The sequence below is a fragment of the Halichoeres trimaculatus genome, unplaced genomic scaffold, assembly GCF_033239565.1.
Source record: "Halichoeres trimaculatus isolate MK-OKI-2021-1 unplaced genomic scaffold, fHalTri1.1 fHalTri1_scaffold_2, whole genome shotgun sequence".
Classification (NCBI taxonomy): Eukaryota; Metazoa; Chordata; class Actinopteri; order Labriformes; family Labridae; genus Halichoeres; species Halichoeres trimaculatus.
In genome coordinates this window covers 20680207-20706906 of record NW_027437180.1, presented here as the reverse complement: position 1 = coordinate 20706906, position 26700 = coordinate 20680207, and the positions used below count along the sequence as shown (strand labels likewise).

Sequence of the window (26700 nt, the reverse complement as noted above, 5' to 3'; positions counted from 1 at the left end):
CGAAAATGGACTAGGTGAGTGTATCTGCAGGTATTCGCATGATGCATTCAGGTACTGTTCGGAACCCCGAAGATAGAAATCAGATAGATGTGATCTATAAGGTGGTAAACCGAAATGAAATGGGACATGGAACGTGATTTGTTCATCTTGTGTTAGGCAGGACGCATAATGTGTTCCCAGCCTTTTTCCATATTTTTTAAACAAATAAGTTGAATTTTTAACATTTTATGGATGAGACTCCAGGCTGCCCTGAATGTCTTCATAAGAAAATCACAATTTGGTGAGACAAGGTCTGAATGACTGTGACATCACAAGTTGATGAATATCCTTAGACAGGAAAGTTTTATTTAAAAAAAAAAAAAAAGAAAGAAAAGAAAGAAAGAAAAACACTTTCTTTTGAGTGGCAGTGCTAAGTTCTGGGGTAATGTGTTGATATAAAGAGACAGGCTAAATAAAGTATTTCAACAGACATGTCTCAATACAACTACATGGACAAAAATAAAATAAAATAAAATTAAATAAAAATAAAAAATATAACCAAAAGTATTTTTCACCTTCGACCCAACATTTATTTAGATCCGCTTGAATTCTCAATTCTGTTGCCAAATGAAACTAGTCCTATAGACTTTTCTTGAATCGAAGCTATTTTTCCGACTATTCCAACAGTACTTGAATGCAGAGCAAGACGACTGCGTGTGGGTGGGTTAGTGGATGCGTGGGGCTTTCCACGGCATCAGCACTGTGGAGCCATGGCAACAGAAATATTTATTTTTCTTGTGAACTAACGATAGTTTTAAGTTAACCGACTGTCTGTTTCATTTGTGTCACCGGTTCAGAGCGGCTCTAAAGGTAATCAAACCATCATTAAGAACGCTCACTGGCAGCTGTCTCACTAACTCAGCAAACGGTATGTTCACTCATCTATTAGTGTTAGCTTGCTGTCAGTTGCTTGCTATATTGTACATTTATTTGTAATTTCGCTGAAGGTAGTACATTTAGACCCCTCTGCCGCTTTCTCTGTCCTCTTTCCTCCTTCACAGACCAGGAAATGTTGCTATCGAGCTAAAGGCTACTCCAGCTAGCTGCGTTTATCTTGTGTCTTTTCTGCCCAACGCTCTCATACACTGTGTCATCCATACGATACACCTGTAATCAAACTATAAATTAAGCGTTGCATGCTGCTCTTATTGTTTTTTATCCTTGTAAACAGGTCTGTTCATGTTCAAAACTACTGTTTTTTTTATCATTTAGATAGCAGAATGTGAAAGGAACATACATGTGCTACAACATCCAAGTTCTGGCGTTGCTTTTACTATTTGGAGAGCGGTTTCTGTTTTGTTCAAACTTTTTGATTTTGGTATCTTGTAGGACAGGAACGGGCTTTTATTGATTTCTACATAATTAAAAATAAACAAGAACAGGGATGTTATTTTAAACATTCCACGTGTCAAATTCATCCGATCTGAGAGCCAGATGACTCAAACAGGTGTAGGTACATGAGAAGCTGAGGGAAAAGACAACACCACAGAAATGGTTTGGGCAAACAAACAGCACACCTTTATTGATGGACATTTGTTGTACATGTGACAGTTGATTATAATATGTTAGCTTTATCTTTACAAAAAGACTGGTCAATAAGCATTTATATGGAGTTTTTGCATATGGTTTTTGTAGTTGTTATTAGCCTCTGTCCAGTTCTGTTCTGTATCCCCTCTATCCCTTTCTCTTACCCCAACTCAGTCTCAGCAGATGGCTGTTTGATATGATTCTGGCTCTTTTCAAGGCTTCTGTCTGTTAAAAGACGTTTTTCCTTGCCATTACAAGTTGCCACATCCTGCAAAGTGCTCTACTCATTGGTGGGTTATGATGAGATCAGACCGAGTCCGTCTTGATGGTGGGTCTTTATTGATACTGTAACAGAGAATGGTCTACACCTACTCGCTCTGTGAAACGTCCTGAGACAAAACTGGTTGAGAAATATTGCTACATAAATAAAGACTGATCTAGTTTGGTACACAAAAGCAGACAAGTAAAACAAAAGCTAATCAAAACAATGAGTCTTAAAATCTCTTCAGAAAATGTCCAAGGTTGGTGAAGCATTTGTGCTGCAAATTCAGCTGATCATTATCAAATGAATTCTTACATTATTTTTGTTACTATCTATCTAAACATCCTGTTTTCTATCTTTCTTTTTTGTCTCGTCTCTTTTTCCTTTCTTCTGATCCAACCAGTTTAAGCGGATGATCTGGTTCTGCACAATAGCTGTGTCTGTTAAAAGAAAGTTTCCCTTTGCTGTCATTGCCAGAGTCTTTCTTAGATTTGAATGAGTTGGGTGTCTGTAATTTTCTGCCAATAGTGTGGTCTGTGCAAGCTTGTAAGGTTAATTAGTTTGAGAAAATTCAGCATTTGTTGAGTCAGACTGCTAATTAATAGAATGATATTCCAACCATCTCCCAGCATCACATTTTTGGGGGGCGTTGAATCATTACTCTCTATATTTGAATTTAATACCAGAAAAAATTGCATTAAAATGATCACTTGGGATTTCAGGAGACTTGTCTGCAGTGCAGAACTGCAAGAGTTGTAAGACCAAACACATGAAAGGCTGAACAGACATGTTGTGTTACTTCTGGAGAAAGAAACAGGACTAATGTCTTCAGTGACAGTGTGGTTGGATTGGTTGCACGCCCTAGATACAGAGGCTGTGGTTCTGATCGCAACAGCTAATGGTTTGATACCTGGCCTTGATTTTTGCTGTATGTCTTCCTCTAATCTCTTGTTCCCATGTTTCCTATCCCTCTCAAGCTGTAATTTCTAATAAAGGCAAAAAATCACAAAAATATAATTCACAAAAAGTCTCACGTTTTCCTCTAACCCTCCTTTCCGGCCTGTGTAGTCTAAAAATTGCTTTCAGCCAGGCTGTAAATTCATAATTTTTGGGGTTTGCAGCTGTAAATAGGATGTACACTGCAATGACTTTGCACAACTTTATGAGCAAAAAACAACTAGATTAACAAAATGATGAAGGACAAGGCATAAACTTTGAGAGACTGTGACAAGACTGTGCTTCACAAAACATGGTCACTTATTGTGAATTTATACAAAGAAAAAATACTGTAAAACGAACAATATCATATTTTAATCATTAAGCACATTTCAAAGATGTTTTCAGTCTTTTATTTGTGACAGTTTTTTGTGTCTTCTTTTAGATTGCAGTATGTTGGACCAGGTGGATTTGTCAGATGATGGTATCGAAGCATCAATGGACAGCTGCCCTCTCCCTTCTGAAGTTCCTCAGTCTCAGACCACCAGCGCTGACATCTCCGAACATGAATTCTCCTGCCACTGCTGCTACGACATCTTAGTGAACCCCACCACCCTGACCTGTGGCCATAACTTCTGCCGTCACTGTCTGTCTCTGTGGTGGGAGTCTTCTCACAAGAACGAGTGCCCAGAGTGTCGAGAGAAGTGGGAAGGCTTTCCTAAAGTCAACATACTGCTGAGGTATGCTTTTTACAGCCAGAGCACCTGGAGCTGCTAATGTCTATATGTTGTGAAAGTTGTGATAATGCTTTACCAGAGAGGTAGTTCTAGTTTTTTAAGTGCTTTTCTTAACCCTGTAAAGCCTGGCTGATCAAAAAGTAGCCAGAAAAATTCTACTTTTTTGTAACTGAGATGTTAATAATCCTTTTAAACCCCCCCCTCCAAAAATGCTATATCACTTTGTTTATTTGTTATTTGTGATAACTTTTTTTTCAAATTTTCTTTCAATTCAGAAAATACGACTAAAAATTTTGTAGAACTTTGACTTGATTCTTGCCACAAGAATTTTCCTGATGAAAAAGTGTGTGGATGGTTTCATGCAAGCAGACAAATTGAAAAGTGCCAAAATACAACTTCAGCTCTCTGTAGTGGTATGATAATCCTCAAGAATACATTTTTAACAAGTTTTTAAGGAATCTATTTATCATTTTTATAAGACAGAAGTTTTTAAAACTCATGAAATAAAATATGTTTAGCTTGCAGGGTTAAAGGGGCTGTGATGAGTTTCTAAGTGATCTTGGAAAAGTCTCCCTTTTAGACATATGCCTGATTGCAATCCACACTTTGAATTGAGATCATCAGCGTTATTTTGAAATGCTACTTTATTGCTTACCGATCAGGTCGAGCAGGACCAGACCGATTTACTACACGCAGGCTGAAAAAGTTTAGAAGTGAAAAGAGAGATCAGTAAAATTAAAGTTTTCTGTGATTAATTCTGTGGTGGACACAGGAACTTAACTGCCAGACAGAAAAAGGACAGAAGAGCAGAGGAAAGTTAACTGGGAGCGTGATACAGCCCGAGCTAAAGGCTACAAGGGCTGAGCTGTTTGTGATAATGTCCATTCCAACCCACATGCAGCAGTTATTCTGCAGTGGTCTGTTTAAACTGGAGAGTCTATCAATAAAACGAAGAGTGAGGTTTCGTTAGCTCTGACTGGTAGATGACTGGCAGGACATAACCAGGATTCACTAACATTACACATTACTGACACGTCTCACAGCATCAGGCTGTCAGTAGTGTACATGGATGGCTACTAAAAAACTATACAAACTAACAGTTTTCTTGTTGTCACATTGGCATACAGATATGTCGTAGCTCTGGGCTGCTAATAGTACTACTTGTAGCTGACAGTACAAATTCAAGTTTGCTTGTTGTCATGTTTCAAACAACAGCTCTACATAACTGTTCTGATGAATACCTTACCTTGTCCAGTTGTATCCAGTAAAAAGTTGTCATAAACAAAGAAAATTTGTTCCAAAACAAACACACTGAGTAAGAGTTATATCTTTACAACAGTGCATGAGACTCCAGGCTAGAAGGTGCCGAGGCAGTCCATTTTAAACAGAACAAAAAGTCTTGAGATTTCTCTACGAAAAAAGGACACATTTTTAACGATGTTTTGATGCCTGCTTAAGCATGCAGCCTAGAGTGCTACACAAAGGATTAAGCTCCAAACACTCCTTTTTTCTAGGGATGCCACTGACAAGCTCTTCAGTGAAGTGGTTCAGCGGAGAAGAGCAGAAATCTCATCCAACCCCAAAATCACCCGCAGCTTGCTGGCCTTCCAGAGGTAGGACTCTTTAAGCAGTTTTTATTCTAAACTTTGCTCCCGTGTGTCTGTGTCATCATACACTCTCGCTTTTTGCCTGGTCTTTTTCATATGTCCAGTTTTTGATACATTTGTGGTTTGAGGTTAATGAGTTGGCCCTCTATTTTTTTTTAGGCATGGTGATAACTTGAGCAGATCAAAGACAAACCAGCACAAAGGAGTTGGATTCTTCTTCTTCCCTGGAGTCCTAACTGCTCTCTCATGTGTGGCTGTGAGTGGAGGAGAAACACGTCATGTACACTGTTGCTTGTACGAATTAAGATTATTGCAGACTTTGTAAGAAAAGCTGTAGCCTTAGCGTATTCCTCAGGGCCACCGTAGCGGCACTCAGTCTGACCCCTTTAAACAGGCCATTCCACGAGTGTTTAAATGTACAGTAACTCAAAGTAACTACGACGTCCTGACAACAGTGTTATGTAATGTTTAGAGTTTACCTCATCAGCAGAGGAAGAGGTCAGTTGTTCATATCATGTAGATGGGCTGTGTTTATTTTGTCCATGTGGCACTAGGGAGCAACGTCAGTGTTTGTCTTGCCACGCAGCAGCAGACTTGCGTGTGTACATATGTGTCTGCTGGGAGCAGGTAACAAGGGCCTGTTTTTATTTTGATTTCACTGACTGTACGTCAAAAGTTTTGCCAGATTAAAAAACCTGTTGAGTAAACACTGAGCTTCGGTTCACCTTAAACTTTTTTTGCTTTACTTTACTTATCTTGGTCTACCTGTTACCCAGACTCACTTTTACAGTGTCCTTTTGTTTTCAATGTTTCCCCCAAAATAACTCAAAAAAGAACAGGTGAATGAACAGAAGAACCACGCTCTGCTCTGTTTCTCAACATGTTTTGTCTCTATGGGAGAATATTCTTTAGGTGCCATTTTAAGCTGAAATAATCGTCTTGTCCACAAGCCAGAGGATTAATTTCAAAATACACATTATACTATGTTGATGGCTTCAGTGTAATTACTGTGGAGCTGAATGAGCATTTGCTGTGCTCTGCTGAGTTTTTTTTAAATCTACATCAGTAGGAATGCAATTTCTATTAGTTTTATCCTACCCTTAGCACAGGCATGTTCTTTTTACATAACAATAACTCAAAAAAAGTTCAAACTGAACACTTGTTAAAAAGAGGCTCATGTTTGTACTTGTTTTGGTCATAGTTTATGATGAAAATCAGATCATTGCTTTAACACTGAGCTTATTTCTGCCAAACACAGTAATTTTACGCATGTTAAGCAATGATCTTAATGGCAACATCAAAGGACTTGTTTTTGTCGTGAGCTGTTAATTGGCTCAGTTTTTCCAGACGTGCTGCAAATTCATTTCAAAGCTAGGCAGTGCCCTCTTGTGGTAAGCAGAAATAGTAATTGGATTTACTGTACTGTCTGCATCTTCTGGATATCATGATATAGATTGCTCTAGGGCTGCAGCTATCGAATATTTTAGTATTCGAGTATTCTACTGAAAATCCCATCAATTAATCGAGTAATCGGATAAAATACTTTTTTTTTTTAGTTAAAGAGCAGTTATTTTTCAAATGACAATTTTTCTCTTTAAGAAATATAATTTTTCTGATACAGCATGTCAATAAGAGCACTTGCTTTGGAAGCTCCAAAATCTGTAAACACACTTTGACACATTTTTTGTGTCTTGTACATTTCATCAAATGTTGCGAATCCAAATGGCACCCATTTCGTAGAATGACCCATTAGTCTCCAAAGTCAAGAAAAGAAGCTAGATTTGTTGCTAGTTGCTATTTTGTATAAGAGTTAGCTTGAGGGGTCTGAAAACTCTCTTAATATGGCCTCAGTTCTATTTGAAATACCACTCTTTGATCTTTTTTTAAAATTAAACGATTCCTCGAGGCGGAGAAAATCACTCAAGTATTTTTTGTAATTGAGTACCTCGAATCATTCGAGGAATCGTTTCAGCTCTAGACTGCTCAGTTTAATTCCTTTTTTTTTCAGACTTCAGAGATTTAGCCATTGAATTCTCAGCACTCAAATTACCTTGTTCTGGTGTGCCACTATAACAGTTCCCCTTCAATCATTGTTTCTTTCATTAGTTCCCCTCGGCTATGATTTGGTTAGGACTGTCTCGTCTTCTGGTATGGATGTGTACCTTGCCTTGCCTGCAGGCTGACAGCACTACAAGTGTTGATTGTGCCTCTTTGGTATCTTTGTGTTTTCAGGTGGTAGTGCTGGTGTATCACTGGAGCAGTGGTGTAGTGGAGCAGCACGACCCTTTGATTAGTAAACCTGTGTCTCGCTGGACACCTGAGGAGGTCGTCTCCTGGCTTGAACTTTTGGGACCCTGGGCCCAGCGGTACAGAGAACCCTTTCAGCAGGAAAATGTCAACGGGAGGTAAAAATGTTACACAAGGTGTTATTTTGATGAAGGCCATATTTATTTTCTTTATCCTCCACTTTATAATGTAGCTACTTAACTGTTTACACGCCATAGATCATTCTATGTTTATATTTGGATAAAGTCAGACAACCTGAGATTTAAGAAAATACAGTAGCTTATTTGTTGATGTATTTTCCAACAATTTGTGTTTATTTTTTTACTTTAGGCTGTTGTTGATGCTGGGCGAGGAAGAGTTGTTAAGTCCTCCTTATAGTATTGAAAACCAGGCTCACAGACGAGCTGTTCTCGCAGAGCTGGACAGGGTTAAAACCCTGGGAGTTAAACCTCCGCAGAATCTGTGGGAATACCAGGTAAAGATGGTCTGCTACGCTATACCACTCAGAAACTGTCGATAGTTTGATTTCTGAGCCAGTTTGTGTCCTATGTGCAGTTAACATACCACACTTAAGTATCCGTTTTGAAGATGAATTAATACGTTCATCAAATACCAAACAGTATCACATTGCTCTCTATCTCACCTCTATGTTGCTGAATAAATACTGTTTTTTGATTAATCAATAAACAGTGATGTTGAGTTAAAAAAAAAGTAAAAATGTGACATGCCAAAACAGCCAGTAAAGTGCAAATACTGCTTTAAAGGTGCCAAGTGCTATTGATAAGTGCGTCCCTGCTGTGCAATATTTACATGACTGTCGGACACTGACTACAAAAGGCTCATTGTTACAGGCTCTGCAAAGAAAAGTCTGTGATTGATTTGTGTGTTAAATTTTGCAGTGTTTACCTCAACATGTAAATGTGAAACATTTTGAGTGTTGTCTAATAGAGTATTTTCTTCTGTTCTCTTTTTCTGCCAGGCTGCGAATGCAGGGAAGTCTCTGTTCTTGCTGTATGCACTGAAGCGCTCTCCTCGCGTCACAATCTTTTACTTGTATTTATTCGACTACTCTGAAACCTTCCTGCCCTTCCTGCACACCTGCTGCCCCGCCATCACACACGTTGAGCAGTCAGTGGGGAGCAGCTTCCTTATCTCACAGGTAAAAACTTAGCAAACTGTCAGCTTACACACTCGTTATATATACATTTATCAGGGCTTCATGAAGCACAAATTTAGGCCAAGGACCCCCAGACTGAACTGAATGCAGCAAAACACACAAACACGCTGTTACAGTACACAGGTACAGTGAGTAGGATGGTCCTGCCACTGCCATTTGTAAACATACTTTGTACACTGTTTGTACATTGCAAGATAGTCAAACATAAAAGCTATTCAAATGGACATTTTTGTTATAAACAGGCGTAAGAGGTGGCCTCTTAGTGCTACTGACATTAACATACATGTTATCTTACATACAGTACTGACAGTTAAATTAATGGACAGGTTTGTGTATGTTCTTTTAAACACAGAAGTCACTGGGGCTTTGAATCCACGAGCCATCAGTAGATGAGACTCATAGGCCCACTCATTCATTAGTGAGATGTCTGATCCTGATGAGCACACAACTTTTCTAATCTTGGGTGGATGGATGTAATCAGGCGTCAGGTGGTAATGAGGTGACATGCTGCAGTCTTGACCTGTATTAGGTGCAATGCCACTTGTGTTTCTACAGGTGGTCTCCGAGGTGGGGAGTATTTCTCTTGTCCTTGTGGAGCTTTCTGGTTGAATTGCAAAACCATTTGTTTTTACTTATAACCATATCCATGCACTTGGTAAAATATAACACTGGTGTCAGTAGTTTGCTGTTGTGGGTAGGAGCTTTAGTGTTTTAGGAATATCTTAAGATAAAACTATTTTACAAGGATCTGTGGTTGAAGTTAATTTCTTCATTTATTTATTTATTTTTTTTAAAGTGGCTTCTTTTTAAACAATATTTTAGCATCATCCTATTGTCTCTGACCTTAGTCAGCTGAATAGGCTCTCGGTAAATCCCGGGAACCTGACATAGCCAGCATGTAACATGCAGCCAGGTGATTGGCGCAGCAGTGTTAGAGGCAGGTTCTCCTCTATGTCCAGGAGCAGCGAATTTCGAGCTGTGAACATCATGAAAGAGCTCTTGAGTGTTGCTAAATATGTAAATTTTAGACTGAAAGATTACATCTTCTGCCTGCATTTATCAATTCACTACATCTTGTTTCATGTATATTCAAAGACATTGTAATATATGGGAAAATCTTTGCAGGAAATCTCCAATCAGCCAAAAATGGCATAACCCCCCTGCAGTACCTTGGTAGACCCCCTAGGGTTGACAGTCACCCTGTTGAGACCTGTACTTTAAACAGTAAGATAGCATTTACAAATTAAAACGCAAGAGGCTGTTTTAGTTGAAAACTGTCTGAAAGTTTCACTTTAAGCAAATCTCAAACTACATCAGAAAGGAACCTGCTGTTTCTTAAAGGATTGATATTATTTGGTTCAACAAGCTTGGCTTGGCTTGATTAAGGCCATCTTTTCTGATGGTATTTTAAATCATTATCTCTTATGTGCCTGTGTTTGTAGTTGGAGCCCAACACACGGCAGTGGGCAGTGTTCCTTGTGAAGTACCTCCTGTTTCCTTACCAGCTGATTGCAGAGTTTGCGTGGGACTGGCTGGCCGTCCATTACTGGACATCTCGCTTCATTATTATAAACACCATGATGCTGTCTGTGCTGGAAGGCTGCGCTCTGTGGAGACTATGGACCAGAGCAGCCATCAGGTAAACAAGTGTAGGACAGGTAGATGTGTTCTGTCGATTTCTTGCTTTTTTTTGTCTTTGTGACCCACACAGGCACATAAACTGCATTTTAACTGAAAGAAAGAAACGTGTTTTCAGGACTTAATTTTACCTCTACCCATTGCATTTATATCTGAGTTGAGTACTGCTTTTATCTATAGAATCAGGCTGGTGGCTACGGATTGTGCTACACATTCACTCCTGGGTCTTTTGCTCTCCTCAGGACTCTGCCAGGCAAGATGTGGAACCACTTTTGGAAGATGTCATGTCAGGGGTTTGCCTTTGTCCTCCTGTGGCCCTTTATTCCACAGTTTGTGTGCAACTGCCTCTTCTACTGGGCTCTCTACCTCAGCCCCATCATCAACATAGACTTGGTTGTGCAGCAGCTAATGCACCCAGAGACACAAGCACTGTAACAAACTGCCTTTAAGCAGTGTTAGAATCATAACACAAAATTTACTGCAAAATGAAATAGCCAGAAAATCCTGCTGTTGAGGATGAGTGTTTATTATGAGACTGGCTTATTTGCTGAAGGGAAGGCAGATTTCTTGCTTCCTGTCTCGTGTCTCTGCTGGAAAATTGCCATGTGGAACAAGAGAGGCATTGAGCATTTTGTGGGAGAAACAAAGCCAACAAGATGAAGAACAGAGAGAAATCTGAGTTGTTAGTGATCCGGAGGGATATCTGCAGTGAAATCTCTCTTGGTGCACACTGCATTAACAAACCACAATGCCTAAATGGTCTTGAGGGCAGTGATGCAAATAGTAAGTCCTGTTCAAAATCTGGTGGTCATAAAGTATGGCTTCATGATGAGTTTTTTTTTTTTTTTAACAGCTCTATAGCACCAATATGACTGTGATTTACAGACACAGACTAAGCTACAGAAGGTGGAAAATGATCAGTTCTTCAACTAACCATACTTTAATGCATGTAATCTGTGCCCAATAAGGTTTGACAAAGTATATCAAATCCTTGTGCTATAGACCTGTTTAGTCTGTAGTCCAACTATTCTCATTACATGGTTTAGACGCGTTAGTGAAATGAGTTAAATGTTGGGGTTTCTAGTTTTTCAGGCTGATGGGATTGTCAAACTGAACAGTTGATCCAAGGAGGAAGCATAATTCAGCCTCTATGAACAAATTTCTGACACTGAAGTTTGTCCCAGTTAAAATTTTGTCATCTCACCATACATTCAACACTTACATTTAAAATAAAACAAGTGCTTCTGAAACATTTTGAGATAAAAAAAAAAAATATTGTTCCATGCTTTTAATGAGCAGATTTTACTTGCTGGTACTGCTAACTAACATTTTGTTGCAAATATCTTTTATTCCTTAAAACATGTTTGCACTGTAGACTTCTATGTGGGTGGGTGGAGCAAATCAAAGACTTTTTTATTTTTTTTATGTTTGCACTTACTAGTTGTACACTGGGACTTTGTTTTCATTGTTCCAAAATAACAAAATAAAGACTTTTTTTCAAAATAAAAACAAAACACATTGTATGTATTTTCATTTGTGACTCAGTTTTCCATTGCTTTTCTTTAATTGTTTACCTTTTTTAATTTTTATTTCAAAAAGAGAACAATATTGTTTGTGTCATGCTCAAAACATAGTGGCAAGTCTTGACTGGCTTCACATGATGTCCAATACCCTGTCAAATAATTGAGGTTATGAGTTTTCTTGTTTGACTTCTACTATAAAATTAGTTCGTCCTAATACTAATGTTGTGGTAACTGTAATTGTGATTAAGTCACTTTATGTACCACTTCATTTTTTCATTTTTTTATTATTTTAACAGTGTTTCCAGATTATTTTTTTCATGGATAAAACAATACACTTGAATTTTACACCGGCCAATTGAGCCATGGTTTATTTAAAAAGGAAAACTAATTATTTAAACAAACTATATATATATATACTAAAACAAACTACACCATCGGAGACCATTTGAATTATTTAACGAATGTTTGTTAACAGTTGATTGTTCTAAGTGTGATGAAAGAGCGCACTCCAGCGCTCAACTGTTACAAGGACAGTTGATAACTTAGGGACTGTCGTACAAAAGCTTTTAAGAAATAAAAAGAAACATAACTTAAAACAGTGCCATTCAAAATGAATAAAAACTTTACATTATTTTGAAAGAGCAAATACATTTGTGGCGTTTTAATATTATTACCAAATCCAATGCAGTTACTTGATTATTATGACAGCATTTAACGTTTTAAATGCCGATAACACTTTACCCCTTTCCCTTACGTCACTGTTGCGGAAGTGAAAAGTCTACGTGGGGAAGAAAGGTTGGTCTGACCGCGATCATACACTAACAGCATCGATGTCCAATCCAGGTTAGCTCCGTCCCCGTGTCGAACCACTCTTCCTCCCCGCCCCTCCAGGCAAATGGACGCGCTGAGCACCCGCCGAAGCGTATAAATGGGACCGGGAGCCGACGACAGCCTGTAATGCTGCGCCGGGTGCGGCGGTCTCTCCGGCAGGTGCTGTTTCTGATGGCCCGGAGACCGGGTGTTCTCTGCGGGGCTATCGTGCTCGGCGTCCTGCTCGTGTTGGCCGTCAAGTTTACCTGCAGGTAATAGTCAGAACTGTAAACATCAGCTTCTTCTCATATTCTGGTGTACTGTATGAGTGAGTATTTTGCAGTGTTTTGTAGTGTTTACCGTAAATTAGCTTCTACTAACATCAGTAGTATTATCTGTCACCAGACAGGGTCTTCATAATATCGTGTAGCTGTCTGAAACTGACGTGTACTGTTGGACAAGAGGATTAACTTATACTCTGTACCATCCACACACACAGGGTATATCATCTCTGTTACCAGGCTGTTACTGAAAGTTTAGACATCAGTGTGCCAACCACAGCTCTGTAGCAAACAACTCATGTGTCAGTGTTACTACCTGTGAAGGTTAACAGCTGCTAACTTTGATAAATGAAGCAAACTGTGGTCTGCTGTCCTCCCCACTCTCCTATAAAGGGTTGAAGAAGATATCTAAATGTTGTTCTGGTGTGTAAGCAGCCATTTGAATGTAAAGATACTCTGTACACAGTGTAAGTCCCTCAGTCAAAATACAATTTTTTGACTGGAAGCAGTGTCATCTATTTTCTAAAAACAGAATTACAATGACTTTCTACAACCCATGGCCAAAGAGCATAGCACTTTTATTTATTGCCCCTGATCAAAGAGCCTGTGTACTCAGTTTCCTCTTCATCCAAACCACACAGCTCACAGTATCTTAAGTCTTTTGTTCTTTTTTTTCCTTTATTCAAGTTTGAACAATATATTCTGAGATCATTTTTCTTAAAATTTCAGCAGGAGTTTGTTCCTAATGGAGTGAAAATGACTTTGCAGGCTGCTTCATCAGGGTCAGCCATTTAGTCCATCAACCTATGACCCTGAAGAAGCTGTTGGTCTAGATTAAAGTTATTCTCTTTACTAAAAGTGTTGCTTGAGCTTTGGCCATAATATATTTGTTATTCCCCCGTGTGTGCCTTGGGAGTAGGTAAAAAATGTGTCAGAATCCTCTATTCTGTTTATTTTTCTTGTTTATTTAGTCATTGACATTTTAATGTTGATTCCACAATTGGAACATTTCACATATTGTTGTGCAGACCTTCTGGCTGAAACTACTGTGGATTGAAATGTGATTTCTTATTGCCTTAAATCAGCTGGAAAGAAGAGTTATATATTGTTAATAGAAACAGAAAGATAGCTGTGTTCATTTCAAATTCCAGGAGCAAAATGAGATCATGTGCAGACTCTAGTTAGTTTTCACTGAGCATAAATCTAAATCTTGAGTTTAGTATTCAACAACAAAAGACATAAAATGTTGAGAAACTGGCATTTTTTCTCAAGTTTCTTATCTCACGCCTACTTATCTTCACAGCTGTTGTAAATTAAACTTTCCTCTGTGCAGATAAAATTCAAAGAAAGTGTTTGAACACTAAAAACACCGGACTGACCTCTAATGATACCAGAACTAGATAGTTCCACTTGCTTAAGATTGAAATTTGAAGCAAATCGTAGACAAATGATCTCAGTCGCACCCTGTTTTTTCACTCTGGCAGGTTTTTCCTTCCAAGAGTGAAAAGTTAAGTTTGATGAAAGATCTTTTTTTTTTTATATGCTATGATATGTGATGATTTCTCTGAAATATTCTCAATTTGCAGTCGTGCTAAGAATGTGGTGGCAGCAGCTCGACCACCTGTGAGGTTCTTCTCTGCCGAGGCCCCAGTAGTGGATCTTTACTTGGGTCAGCTGGACCAGGTGAGATTCAGATACATACACCTGATGTACAAATATTTCTGATCTTACAAATTCTGCATACAAAATCGTCCTTTGAGTAGCGTGGTTGAGTCTACAGATTTGAACATTTTCTCTGCAGGTGGAACGTCTACGGAGTGTGGCCGAGGTGTCTCTTATCTTCTTCTATGCACCCTGGTGTGCTCACTCCATGGCTGCCCGGCAGGAAGTGCAGCAGGTAGCTAAGAAGCTGGCTAAACAGGTACAGTACACCTGAGTAAATGACAAGCACAGTGGAATGTTTGAATGCCAAACACCAACCTTTGCTTACAATCTCTCACATGATGATAGGCAGGTCTGCAGCAGGGTAGTTTGATGAGTAAACACTGAAGGTTAAAAATATAATAGGCTTATGTTGGTAAAGGAACGTAGTTCTGTGTTTCTCTGGCTAACACGATAAAAAAAACTCTTTTTAAAGGTAAAGTCACTGTTTGGTCTATTGCAGTTTAATTGAGGATAATTGGAGGCAAAGATCTGTTTGATAAAACTTTTAGTTTAGGTGAGGGTTTCAGCGGCCTCCCAAAAAAGTGAAGAGATAACTCAATTTTAGCCTGCATGAACACACAGTGTGACACAGGGCGTGGAGCACCAGCCCAAAGAAAAAGTGCCACGTACACAGAGAGCCTGGTGGGATGCAGTTTGATTTTTAGCCTTGTTTGCATAGCAAATTAAACTATTTTGAGCCTCATCTTCTCATAATTAACCCTGTCAGGAGTCTTGAAACTACTTTGTTTGTGACTCTCTGTTTCTTTTTCTCTGTTATAAACACAGGTGCAGTTTGTGGCTGTTAACTGTTGGTGGAGTCTGGGGAAATGCAGGAAGCAGAACCGCTTCTATCAGTACCCGATCATCCATCTGTTTTATAGAAGGTGAGATGACACAGAGCTCATCCTTCCATATGTTAAGGGATAGTGGGCTTAAAAATGTGACTGAACAACTCTCGAATTGTTTATTGGCGTCGGTTTTTTATGTGTTTTCTTGAAATCAGCCAAACACTTAGCAAAGCATTGGTTCAAGGATGCCATAAAGGGAAGCTGGGAGAACACAACACCAAGTGCTCTTAAAGCCAGCCCTTATCTGCTAATAACATCTTTACATCCAACGAGCAAATGGCAAAATGGGCATTCTGTCTGAACTGCTTACTCTCGCTGCTTCCCTTGCAAACCACTTTGCTCCACTCCTTCACTCCAGCATCTCTCATGCTGTGTCTGATTACCAGTGTTACACATATTGCTACTGGTCCCCGCCCTGTTTTGAACCCCTGGAGGTCTTTGCTGCTGCTCTCCCTGCCTTGGCTTTTAATGGATGCTGATGAAAGAGAGGGGAGGTGTGCTCTCCTACTTTTAGCTTCCACAGAGGCAAGTGGAAGGGCAGGGAGATCCTAGATCGGAGACATACAGCAAATAATGAACTCTTTTGGCAAGAGCAGTCCCGACTGAACTTGGGCAGTTTGAGGGTACTGGTTATTGCATTCAGTTGAATGCTGTTCAGTTAACTGCAATTATTTCAGTTATGTGGTCTGTCTGCAGACCTACAAAAAAGATTTTAAGTAAGAAAGTGTGTAAACCATCTATTTATGTCATATTTTACTACCAAGTTACTAAGTGCTAAAAGATACAAAGGTGGAAACAAATAGCATACAAAATGTTTGTTTTGTGGTTTTATTGCATGTACTGTACATATGAGACCAAGACTTAGATGCTTTGCAAAGCTGGGAAATCATTTTTTAATCACTGGTTGATCCTGAATTCAATAAAAATCTTTGGTAAACTGAAATAAAACACACTGGTTATGTCTGACAACAGTCCAAAGCTGTTTGATTTCATAAGAGAAGCTGGTGCCTCCAAATCTTTGTTTCTGTCAAAGCTGAGAAGCTTCAGGTGTAGAGTACAGTCAGTATATTTTCATGGCCAGGGGAAATATATGATGTATGATGTAGTTTTCTGAAGTCTCAATAAGAAGATGATTCATTTCATGAACTGTATCAAACTAGTCTTCAGTTTGATGATATATTCTAAAGCAGATGTTATAGAGAAGGAGATCATCAGATATATCAATTAAAAAAACCTTCTCTATATTTCTGTACTGCAGGTTTGGGCCCATTGAGTACAAAGGTCCATTCATAGCCCATTATGTGGAAAATTTCATCCTCCGAGTCATAACACCGCTCACTTACCTCCCGTCTAGAGCCACACTGGAAGAGTTCCTCTCCTACCATGAGGTAATATTTTTAATGTGAGGCAGTCTATCGTGAGCTTGTTGTGTCTTTACACAGCTGTTCTTTGAAGAAGACTCTACTTTCTCAATTCATTTTATGATTCGCTGTCTCATCTGTGTTTTTAGTCTCGAGTGGTGGGTTTCTTCCAGTTTAACTCATCTCCACAGCCGCCTGGATACGTCACATATCTGTCCTCTGCCCTGCAGGCCCTGAAAAGAGGTAAGAGGTTATAGTTCACTGAAATGAAGCCATTCAAGGTAATGTTTGTGAGTTCAAATTTAGCTATGAGTGGCCTTGAAATGGTAGTTTTGTTGAAGCCAGATTTGAATTTTCTTCAATTAAGAAATCAATGTTTTTGAAAAATGTTTGAGCTGGATTTTATTTTAGATATTGAATTAGGTCAAAAACATTTCAGTGCCCTTTTCAGTGTTATTCAGTCTGACTCCTAGATAATAAGTGAAAAAAATTCAGATCACAATGCAGACAAAACAGACACATTCAACTTTTTGTTGTTTTGATTTTTTTTTTTCGTAAAAGTAAACTCCATTCTGTCCTCAATTAATATTTTCTAAGATACAGCAGCCTATGTCTGTGTGTAACAGAAAATGTAGATGCCAAAATGAAGCATGTTTGATTGGCCTTTGCAGACATACAGTTATGGTTAAATTGGGTTAATATAGGGTGACCAAGCGTCCTCTTTTGCCCGGACATGTCCACTTTTTACGTCCTGTCCGGGGTGTCCGGGCAGGTTTAATAAATTCACGAAAATGTCCGGTGTTCACTGATTTTCATAGGACCATTACGCGCGTCCGTAAATTGACCGGCGCTTGCAAACAATACTATCATGCGCATCACTTACCGAGAGGCTGCCTTGTGGGCAGGTCTGCTCTGCGCGTGCACACACACATAGAGAGTGAGAGGGTCAGAGAGAAGGCGAGAGAGAGAGACATAGACGGAGAGCGGAGAAGACAGGGCTGTTAAGACAGCGGAGCTGTATTGCACGGAAGAGGCCTAAGCGTAAGTGCAGCTTCACAGATGAACTGCAAAAAAAAATTTCCGACATACCGTCCCAATCGGGACAAGTGGGAGGCAGAGTGAACCGTGTGCAAAGCTGGCACATATGTCTCAGTGTCCAACAAAGGTGCTGGAGATCTCAAAGCTCACATGGACACTGAAAAACATGACATGACAATGGCATTTCATACTGTAAAACACCACAACAGCTACAGGTCCATGGATTGTACCAGTGCCTTGCTAAAAAAAGACATTTCCTGACTCTGACGTTGCTAAAAAGTTTAGTAGTGCTGGCACCAATGCCCGGTACCTGGCAATCGGTACCAGTGCTCAACGGTACAAATTTTTGGTACTTTTTTGTAGTTATGTGGTAAAAAATATCAATTTCTTTAACAATATTATATATATATATATATATATATATATATATATATATATATATATATATATATATATATATATATATATATATTTTATTTTTATTTTTTTTTCAATTTAACATATATATCCTTCAGTATATACCCTTGCAATGCTGTGTTCATGTCCATCATGGAAAATCGAATATTCTTTCACTTCCTCACAGTCACAAGGATGTGTTCAGGTACCCAAACGTGGTACCTTTTGATTTTACATGAATCGGTACTCTGTACTTTTGACAGAATTCGGTTGGTACCTTTAGAAGTACCTGATTCGGTACCCATCTCTAGGTGTAATAGCCCCCCATTCTGTTGAAGTCACTCATGAAGCACTCAAAAAAATCCAGTACTGTGGTGTTTCCACAGACGGGAGTAACCACGGGGCAGTGAAAATATTAAGAATATAAGAAGCCTGTCTGAATTTGTGCCTCGAGGCCAGTGCTGTTGTCCTCGTTTTTGGAAATCAAAATATGGTCACCCTAGTTAATACCTCTGCACCATGTACATATACGGACGTGTTTGTATGTATAAGTGAAACTTTTCAGGCTGCAGCCCTTACTCTTTGTCTCTGGGGCAGATTTCCGTGGTGCTATACGTTTTGGGGTCGTGACTAACAAACAGGTAGCAGAAGCCATTTCCCTTAAAGAAGATGAAACAGTTTATCTCAACAGAAGATTAAACTCCTCTCTGGTAAGTTCGCATTACAGTGGCACATACATTCATGACTATGAAAACTTGATCAGTCACTTTCTTTATTTTTGACTACTCTATTTTAGGCTTTCTTGTAATGCAGAAACAAAACAACTTGTCCCACAAAAGGATTTGTTTAAAGCGATGTGATAGCACAGTTTGTCTGTTTCTATTTTTCGTTCCGTCAGATTTTCCCACGAAGAGAACGCAACTTCACATCAGAGGCCATCTGTAGCTGGGTATTTGAACACCGTGAGACCGTCCTCCACTGGCTGCAGCCTCCAGGAACAAAGTCTCGCATCTTGGAGCAAGAGTTAACTAAAGGTCCGGCACTGCTGCTGTTCCTGCCGCACAATCCTCTCGCCTTACAGCCTAGTCCACTGCTACAGCAGGTGTGTCATTTCAGATGGTAACATCTGTCTTAGTTGTCTTTAGGTCATTAAGATTCACAGACGGTGCTGTACTTGGGGTCAGTCCAATAATAACTGTACAGGTTCCTGTTTTCTCTGAACAAGCTTCTGGTTTGGGAATTATTCACAAACATAAGATAAAGTCAGTGCTTGTGCATTAGATAAAACCAACCCCTCAAAGATACATTTGATTAACTCTCTGGTCTTGAATCAGGACCTACACCTTAGACTCTTTGAATCATTTCTGTTTTTGTTCCCTTTTTATCAAGTTAGACTTTCAGTCATCATCCTGCTGTCAGCATATACTATTTCTATTAGGACTGGACAATTAATCGGATTTTAATCGTGATTTCAATTTTGCCATCTGACAATCATAAAAACAATATTATCGAAGAAAAACAATTAATATGCCACACAGTGTAGATGTATGCAAGTTCCTGTGCTTCATAACTCTTCTGTGTGCAGCTACAGCGAGTGTGTGTGACTTATGTGTATCAATAATACTGTATGTGCCACTTGCTGGTTATTTAAAGTTGTGTTTAAATAAAAAAAAACTGAAGTTTTTGAATAAATGAATAACTGTGTATATTAATTGTGATTTCAATATCACTTAAAATAATCGACATTCTTATTTTTACCATAATCGCCCAGCCCTAATTTCTTTCCAGGTGTTTTATTTGCCTTACTGTTAGTTACCTCATCTTTAATTTCTACTTTATGTCATTTTTTACTTTAAAAAAGTTTTTGTAAATTGCCCTGATTGTTTTCTGAACTGGTTTCTCTCTGATCTAAAAAAAACTCTTTGGATTCTCAGCCCCTTTGAGCACTGGAGAAAGTTGTTTGAATTAAAATAGATTAATGAAAATACATTTAGACTTCTTTAGCTTTAATTAAAACTGAATTTAAGTAAAGAATTTCAACAATAATCATAGCTATTGTTCCTAAAATTAAACCTTAATTTTCTTTATCTTCCAGGTTGCAGATATTGCTGTGCGCTACCATTCCTGTGACCACAATAGCCACACCGATTTGGACGAAAGTTTCACCTCCTACTCCTCATGCTGCCAGTCAGTTCTTCTCTCAGAGTCCAGCTCTAGCGTGTGCGAGGTCTGCCGCAGCTTGTCACGACTGAGCCTGACCAGCTCCTCTGCTCGCTGCTCATTCCCCTCAGTGGATCAGGACCGAGACTTGTTGCAGCCTTATCTCAGACACTGCTGCCTGCACCAACTACCTGCCCCCATACCCATCAAGAACTCCCTCCCTTGTATCCACTTTTTGGACAGCTACAGCCCGTTCAGTCAATACAGTGCCTGCTGCAGAACAGTCGAACCTCAACTCAACAATGAATCACAAGCCAAAGAGGAGCCAGATGTTCAAAAAGTTCCCCTAACGCCTCATTCCACATCCGTCCCTCCGCAGGAAGGAGACGGCATCACAGGGCTCCGGTGTCTGACAAATAGGACGCTCAGGTTTTATGTTCTGGATGTTGCTCTGAACTGGCCTCTGGCTGTGAGGCTTGGAGCAACACACAACAAAAGTGCTTCTTTTCACCATGAAACTGGTGCACAAGGCGACGGGAACAGTGACGGGATGTTTGCAGCTATTGTGAACCTGAAGGATGAGAGTCATTATGTCCTTCATCACAGCCCAGCAGACACACTGACTGAATCCCTAGGTAAGACTGTTTCATCTATTTTTGGGCTTTCTACTAGAGGTTGGCTGTTTCAAGTTTCTGTCATAGAGTCGGCTCACTTTTTATCTTCTTTTTAGCTTTAACTATGACAAAAGAATATCTGCTGCAAAACCAAACCAGACTGAAAAACAATCTGAGAAACCCCCAGTGCTCAAAGTTTTTACATTGGTTGAGTAAAATAATGCTCTTAGGACCAAAGAAAGAAGTTTTACAAAGTGAACAAGTTTGGAAATGTACCTTAGCATCATTACACTTTGACAAAGAGAGAGAGGGGTTGCCTGCTCTTTACGTCAGTCATCAAACTTACTCCTTCAGGTGACGAAGCCTACCACTGAGGCAAAGTAAAGCGATGGCAGGCTTAATTGCAAGATGTGATGCATATTTAGTTCAACAAAGTATTAATGCACGATTTCATTTAGTGTCAATGTATTCAATCATTATTTCTCTCTGTAAGAAAAATACAAATTCTTTACTCCAATAATAGTATTTTTTTGAAGCTACAAGGAGACAGTGCACAGGAGTCAAAGAGGTGTAGGTTGCAGATCCTTGTGCTAGCCTAACCTTGCAGAGTTTGCACTGAAATTCATTTTGGTTTATGTTTTTCGAAGGAGTTTTCGCACTTCCCAATCCACTTTTGGGCTTCTCCTCATATTTGTTTTAACTATAAAATGTTCAGCCTGTTGACTTTTGGTCTGGCTCTGTTTTTTGTCAGTTTGTTGTTTAAACGATCTGGTTTGGACACGGTTTATTTTATTTTGAAAGTCATTGGGCGTTTTAGGTGGTTTCTGTGCACAACTTCCTGTCCTGCTATATCTGCTTTTATGTGAAACTGACACATAACATCCCCAACTTGCAGCAAAAATGTGACCTGCTGCAGACAGGACAAAGCCTTTGTCACATGAACCATTAGATTTTTTTTTATGTTAATGACTTTTCAAATATTCAGATATTCAAAAATCATTTCCCCACCTGACTTGGAAAAGAGGGATAATTTCCTCACAGGATGTTGAGACCTTCCTATCCTGTTTTATCTGCGCAGTCTGTAAACAGCATGTTCAGATAAACTCTTAACTGCATCAACAAATATAGCCAAGTTGTGACACAAATGCTATTGGCTTAAATCACATTTCTTCCACAAATAAAACAACAAGTACAGGTATAAAAGTCAGACTCAAAAAAATGGAAAAACTTCAGGAGTATCAGTACAAACAGAAAAACTAAAAGAGTTACTAAAATACTGGCAGCCTATAACACTCATATGCTATAAATCCTGCAGGTAATTGTTTCCTGATTTGTTCAAGTTGTGCTGCACACAAAACAATGACTGTCTGGCTTTTCCCAGCACCTGTGCTAACATGTCACTGTTCTTATTTACATACAAGTATTCTGCAATGAAAGAACTAAAGTGGTCCCTTACAAAGATTAGTGTATTAACTGTTGCCTGAGAACCTCAGAGGTCAAACCTGATGTTCCCTTTAGTTGTCGTTTCTAAACAACAGCTAAACATCTTCTTGTCTCAGCAGCCTACATGTTTTTAACGTTTTAATGTTTTTTTGTTTTTGTAATTTCGTGCGCATGTATCTCGTTATAGAGGCCTTCATCAGGAACTTCAGTGCACCTTACAGCCTGCTGCAAAGACATCTGGTGGGAGAAGGAGGACAGAAAGAAGAAACCAATCATCCAGAGCAACACCAGCAGCAAACACCAAGACCTCTCCTCATCATAGAGCTGACCACTTCCTCCTTCCTGCCCTGCGTCATGGACCTCCAAAAGGTGAAGAAGTAAACTCTTAGCATCAGACTTTCATTACCTTGTTGTGTTGACTGAGGGATGTTGTTTGATGAGTGAGCATGATCCCAAAAACAAAGGGAACAGGTCTTTCCTCGGCGTGTTGCATCCTCGGTCTGACCTTAGTTTGATTCATGCACTGGAAGATAAATGTTTGATAACGTTTGTATTCTCCTGCAGGATGTGCTGCTGTTCTACTACACTCAGTGGTGTGGTTTCTGCTCTGCTCTCAACCACATCATCATCCAGCTGGCCAGATTGTTGCAGGGAAACAGTAGCATCACTGTGGCCAGGTACGGCAGTTTTTATGTGTTGAGTGTGTTCACATTGTTTACGGGAGCTTAAAGAATTAACAGGAAAATGAAATAATCTGCTCGGCTTTCCTGAATCAACGAGTTGCAGCTACGATAAATGTTACCAACAGCACCTCTCACAGGGAAGCAAACATGCCCCTGGTGTTACACTTAACCCAGTTTTATTTTGCTTTGGGTTCAAGACGTTGGGAGATACTGGTGGTAAGTGGCATCAATGGAGTTGTCCATAGTTTGTGCAAATGCTTTCAAGTGGGTTACATGGTGACTCAAGAGACAGTCAGTGGATCCATTGTTAATTCAGAAAAATACAACTTTTTTCCTCTTATGATACTCTTCTATACTGTAGTTTAATTTCAAGCCAAGCTTTTCCATTTAATTCAATATCAGTTCTCTACTAAAGTCTTTTTTCATGAGGATAACATAAGGCTCCCACATTGTGTGTTAGGGTGAATATTGCACGTAATGACCTTCCGTGGGAGTTCATGGTGGATCACGTTCCCTCCATTCTCCTCTTTCCCAAGTACAGGTAAGGGTGACACCTTATATGCTTTCATTTTCCTCTTGCAACTGGGCCTTTTCCCAGCAAGTACCAGAATATTCTTAAACAATATGAAAGAAAAGAAATCAGCAGAAAAATCCTGAAAATTTGTCAGATACTGATCAGTGGCGATTGCTCTAAGACTGTAAGGGAAGCTCAGTTTCCCCTAAAATGTCCCCAAAAAAGTGGTGATATGAACTGCTGTGTGTACATTTCATTGACAAAATATGCGCTAGAATTCCTTCATCTTTTGTTCAGAATCAGCTACCTATCACAGGTAACTGGCTCGACCTCCTTCACATTCATCCCCGCAGCGTCTCAGCGCTTTAACACTGTCGGACGCTGGGCGTCTTCTGACCTCAGCGGGGAAGTGTAGAGTGGGTTGTTCCCCTGTGGAAACTGGACGGTCATTGGATAAACGCTGGACTTTGTCCCGCCCATCAGACGCTCAGCTTCCCTGGGGGTCTATGAGGCAGTGGGCTGGCCTGGACGCTGGGCTTCTGCATGATGATTGGATGATCTGTCTGAGGCCGAATCTCTATTTGATTGAGAGTGAAATAAGCCAGTCAGTGATCTTGAAGTATAACCCTCCACTGAAGCATCTTCTGTGGAGAGGAGCTTCTCCTGTTTAAAACACAGTGGGCCAAGGCCGTTTAAGCAGTCTATCTCTGCTGGCCATCGAGAGAAAACCTGTAAAATCCCTGGAAAATCACCTGGTTGGTACGACAGGGTCACAGATCATTTCTTCAAAAAGAAAAGAGGGTAGAATTTACATTTAAATAAACAAACAAATTTATGATGTAGGCCGGAAAAAAATGAACTTCCCCTTCTTGACTGACCAGCAGCCGCCTCTGATACTGATTGAATTCTAGGTGTTAGAGCAAAGTGCTGTCACCTCACAGCAAGTCAATTCCTGGTTTGTGCAGTATTCTCCTTTGTGCTGTATGTAAACTGGTAAATTGATAAACTCTATGATCTTCAGGGGAAGAGATTTTCTATTCACGTTATCTTCTCACTTGTTCTTATTCTTACTTTTTTTTGTGTGTATGTTTTTTAAGGAAACATTTAAGCGTGAAGTTCCCTGACAATCTGCCCATCACCTTACCAAACCTCCTGCACTTTCTGCTGCAGCACTCGGGCTCTGTGCAGTACGCAGACAAACCAGTAACAGCTTCCAGTGAAGCAGAAGGTCCAGGAGCAAACGCCGTCCTCCGAGCTGAGTTTTTGGCTCTCCAACGAGAGGTCCAAGCACTTCACCACGCCCGAGAGCGTCTTTCTCAGCAGCTGGCACAGCTATGGCGGGAGAACCGCAGACTGACATTTGACGTTCAAGGCTTAGAAGCACAGAATGCAGAGCTGCAGCGGGAGCGGCAGAGCTTAGAGGAGCAGCACAGGGAGAAGAGTCGGCAGCTCGGGGTGGCAGTGAGGCGCCTTCAGGAGCTGGCAGAAACCTCAGAAAGCCTGCTGAACGAAAACACTCTGCTCAGGGTCCTGCTGAGGGCGCTGAAGGACAGGACAGAGGCTAGAGAGCAGGCAGAAGGGGAGAGGAGAGAGTCGGAACAGAAACGCAGCCATATGACCTCGTGACATCAAATGTGCAGGGAAGAGAAGAGAGGGCCAAGGTGGCAGAGGAAAGCTGAAATGGTAGAAGGAGCTGCTGCAAGATCCTGAGATGTTGGCCTGATAAATGTTTTCAGTGAGGAAAACGAGGATGAAACGACAGTTTTTCATCTGTCAGAAGGATTACTGAGACTACTGCTGAGTTAGGAAACAACTAAGAGAAAAATAAAAGGTGGAAAACTAGCAAGGTGGACAAAATACTCTTAAGTGCTGTGATTACAGTAGGCTTATCCACGCTGTGCAACACACTAAGAATTAAGTGCCAACTGTTCACTTTAAAGTCCTTGTTTCTGATGCTCTTTCTGTTGAAAAATGAAGACTAAACACAAGTTCTACTTACTACACAGACCCTGCAGCCAAACTATCTACTCTGTGGGTGACATTCACAAATAAAAGCTGAATAAAATAAACCATTAGGGTGGAAATCACTACCAGATAACTTCAGTTTAACTTGGATTCTATTGAATTTGCTCTGTTAAGAATCTCAGAGGATGAGCTTTTTGGGATCACAGTACAGAACTTCTTTTCCCAGTGTAGCTGTGGTTAACAGTTTGACAGCTCTAAAAACAGCAGGTCTGGGTTTGGTTTTTAGAAACAATTAAAGTTTAAATGATGTCATGACCATCCAAATAGTTATGGTATTTTATAATAGCAAATCATTTCATAAACCAAAATCTCATGCTGACAAACGTACCAGCATCATGTTAAGGAGCTGTATCAGCAGCTCCTCTTCATTTTTCAATTAAGTTGTTCAGTTGTCATCAGTATCTTTGAGCAGACTCCTGCATCACTCTGTTTTTTATTCCTCCCCTGACTCAAGCATCTAAGTTGTGTTTTTCCATCAAGTATCAGAAGTAGCATTGAAAAATCAAATCAACAGTAGAGTCCCGTGAAAGTGGTTTCTGTGCAGCTTTCAGCTTTTTGTTGGTTTAATCAGAAATGTCTTCAAGCCAAAGTTGTCTCCTGTCTTTGCTGTCCTGCTGGAAAAGGGAGCTGCTAAAACACAAAATTATATTGTTTGATAATTATTAATAGTTTTGATTTTGAATTTTCAAGCAGAGCATAAAATGAAACAATTGAAGCCAAGTTTCTCTCTGCCCCCGAGTTTAACACTAACACAAGTGATGTAGAGTTTGGCTGCAGGGCAGAGAGGAGGCGGGGGGCAACTAATGAAGCAGAGGCTGAGTGAAAAATGAGGCACTCACTCACCGACCTGCAGGTGAGCCAAGGAGCGCTTGAAATAATCAGAAACATTTTCTTTGTCTTTGAAAGGGTGTTGGTCTTTTTTGACTGTTTTTTTCAGGAATTATTGAGTCACTAAAATATTATTTCTTTGTTACTATTCAGGTATTAAGAATAAGATGCTGCAATTGTTTACATGTGAAATATTGCACCTGTTTTTACTGATTAAAAATCTTTCATCTGATTGTTCCCCTGCATGGTACTGTGGTTAATGT

At 39.8% G+C, this 26700-nt stretch overlaps 2 protein-coding genes across 4 annotated transcripts in view; both read left to right on the top strand.

The window, feature by feature from the left end:
- Nucleotides 1-689: 689 nt before the first annotated feature.
- Nucleotides 690-26700, top strand: part of LOC141800559 (bifunctional apoptosis regulator-like) — a 176466-nt gene continuing 150455 nt past the window's right edge. The window contains exons 1-9 of one of the 3 annotated variants that reach the window (XM_074683176.1): nucleotides 690-907; nucleotides 3210-3504; nucleotides 5016-5114; nucleotides 5268-5364; nucleotides 7341-7513; nucleotides 7725-7869; nucleotides 8374-8553; nucleotides 10014-10210; nucleotides 10452-10662. In XM_074683176.1, coding sequence (XP_074539277.1) covers nucleotides 3218-3504; nucleotides 5016-5114; nucleotides 5268-5364; nucleotides 7341-7513; nucleotides 7725-7869; nucleotides 8374-8553; nucleotides 10014-10210; nucleotides 10452-10644 — 1371 coding nt within the window. In that variant the 5' untranslated portion in view covers nucleotides 690-907; nucleotides 3210-3217 and the 3' untranslated portion in view covers nucleotides 10645-10662. Of the gene's footprint in view, nucleotides 908-3209; nucleotides 3505-5015; nucleotides 5115-5267; nucleotides 5365-7340; nucleotides 7514-7724; nucleotides 7870-8373; nucleotides 8554-10013; nucleotides 10211-10451; nucleotides 11693-26700 lie in introns of those variants that run through there. The other 2 variants (XM_074683183.1, XM_074683168.1) reach the window with 2 other exon arrangements.
- Nucleotides 12508-26640, top strand: txndc11 (thioredoxin domain containing 11). The gene is made up of 13 exons (XM_074663690.1): nucleotides 12508-12814; nucleotides 14410-14506; nucleotides 14625-14744; nucleotides 15314-15411; nucleotides 16634-16763; nucleotides 16886-16979; nucleotides 18768-18880; nucleotides 19069-19272; nucleotides 20266-20965; nucleotides 22575-22756; nucleotides 22952-23064; nucleotides 23531-23611; nucleotides 24682-26640. Exons 1-13 carry the CDS (start codon nucleotides 12690-12692, stop codon nucleotides 25208-25210), a joined length of 2586 nt encoding a protein of 861 aa, XP_074519791.1. The 5' UTR covers nucleotides 12508-12689; the 3' UTR covers nucleotides 25211-26640.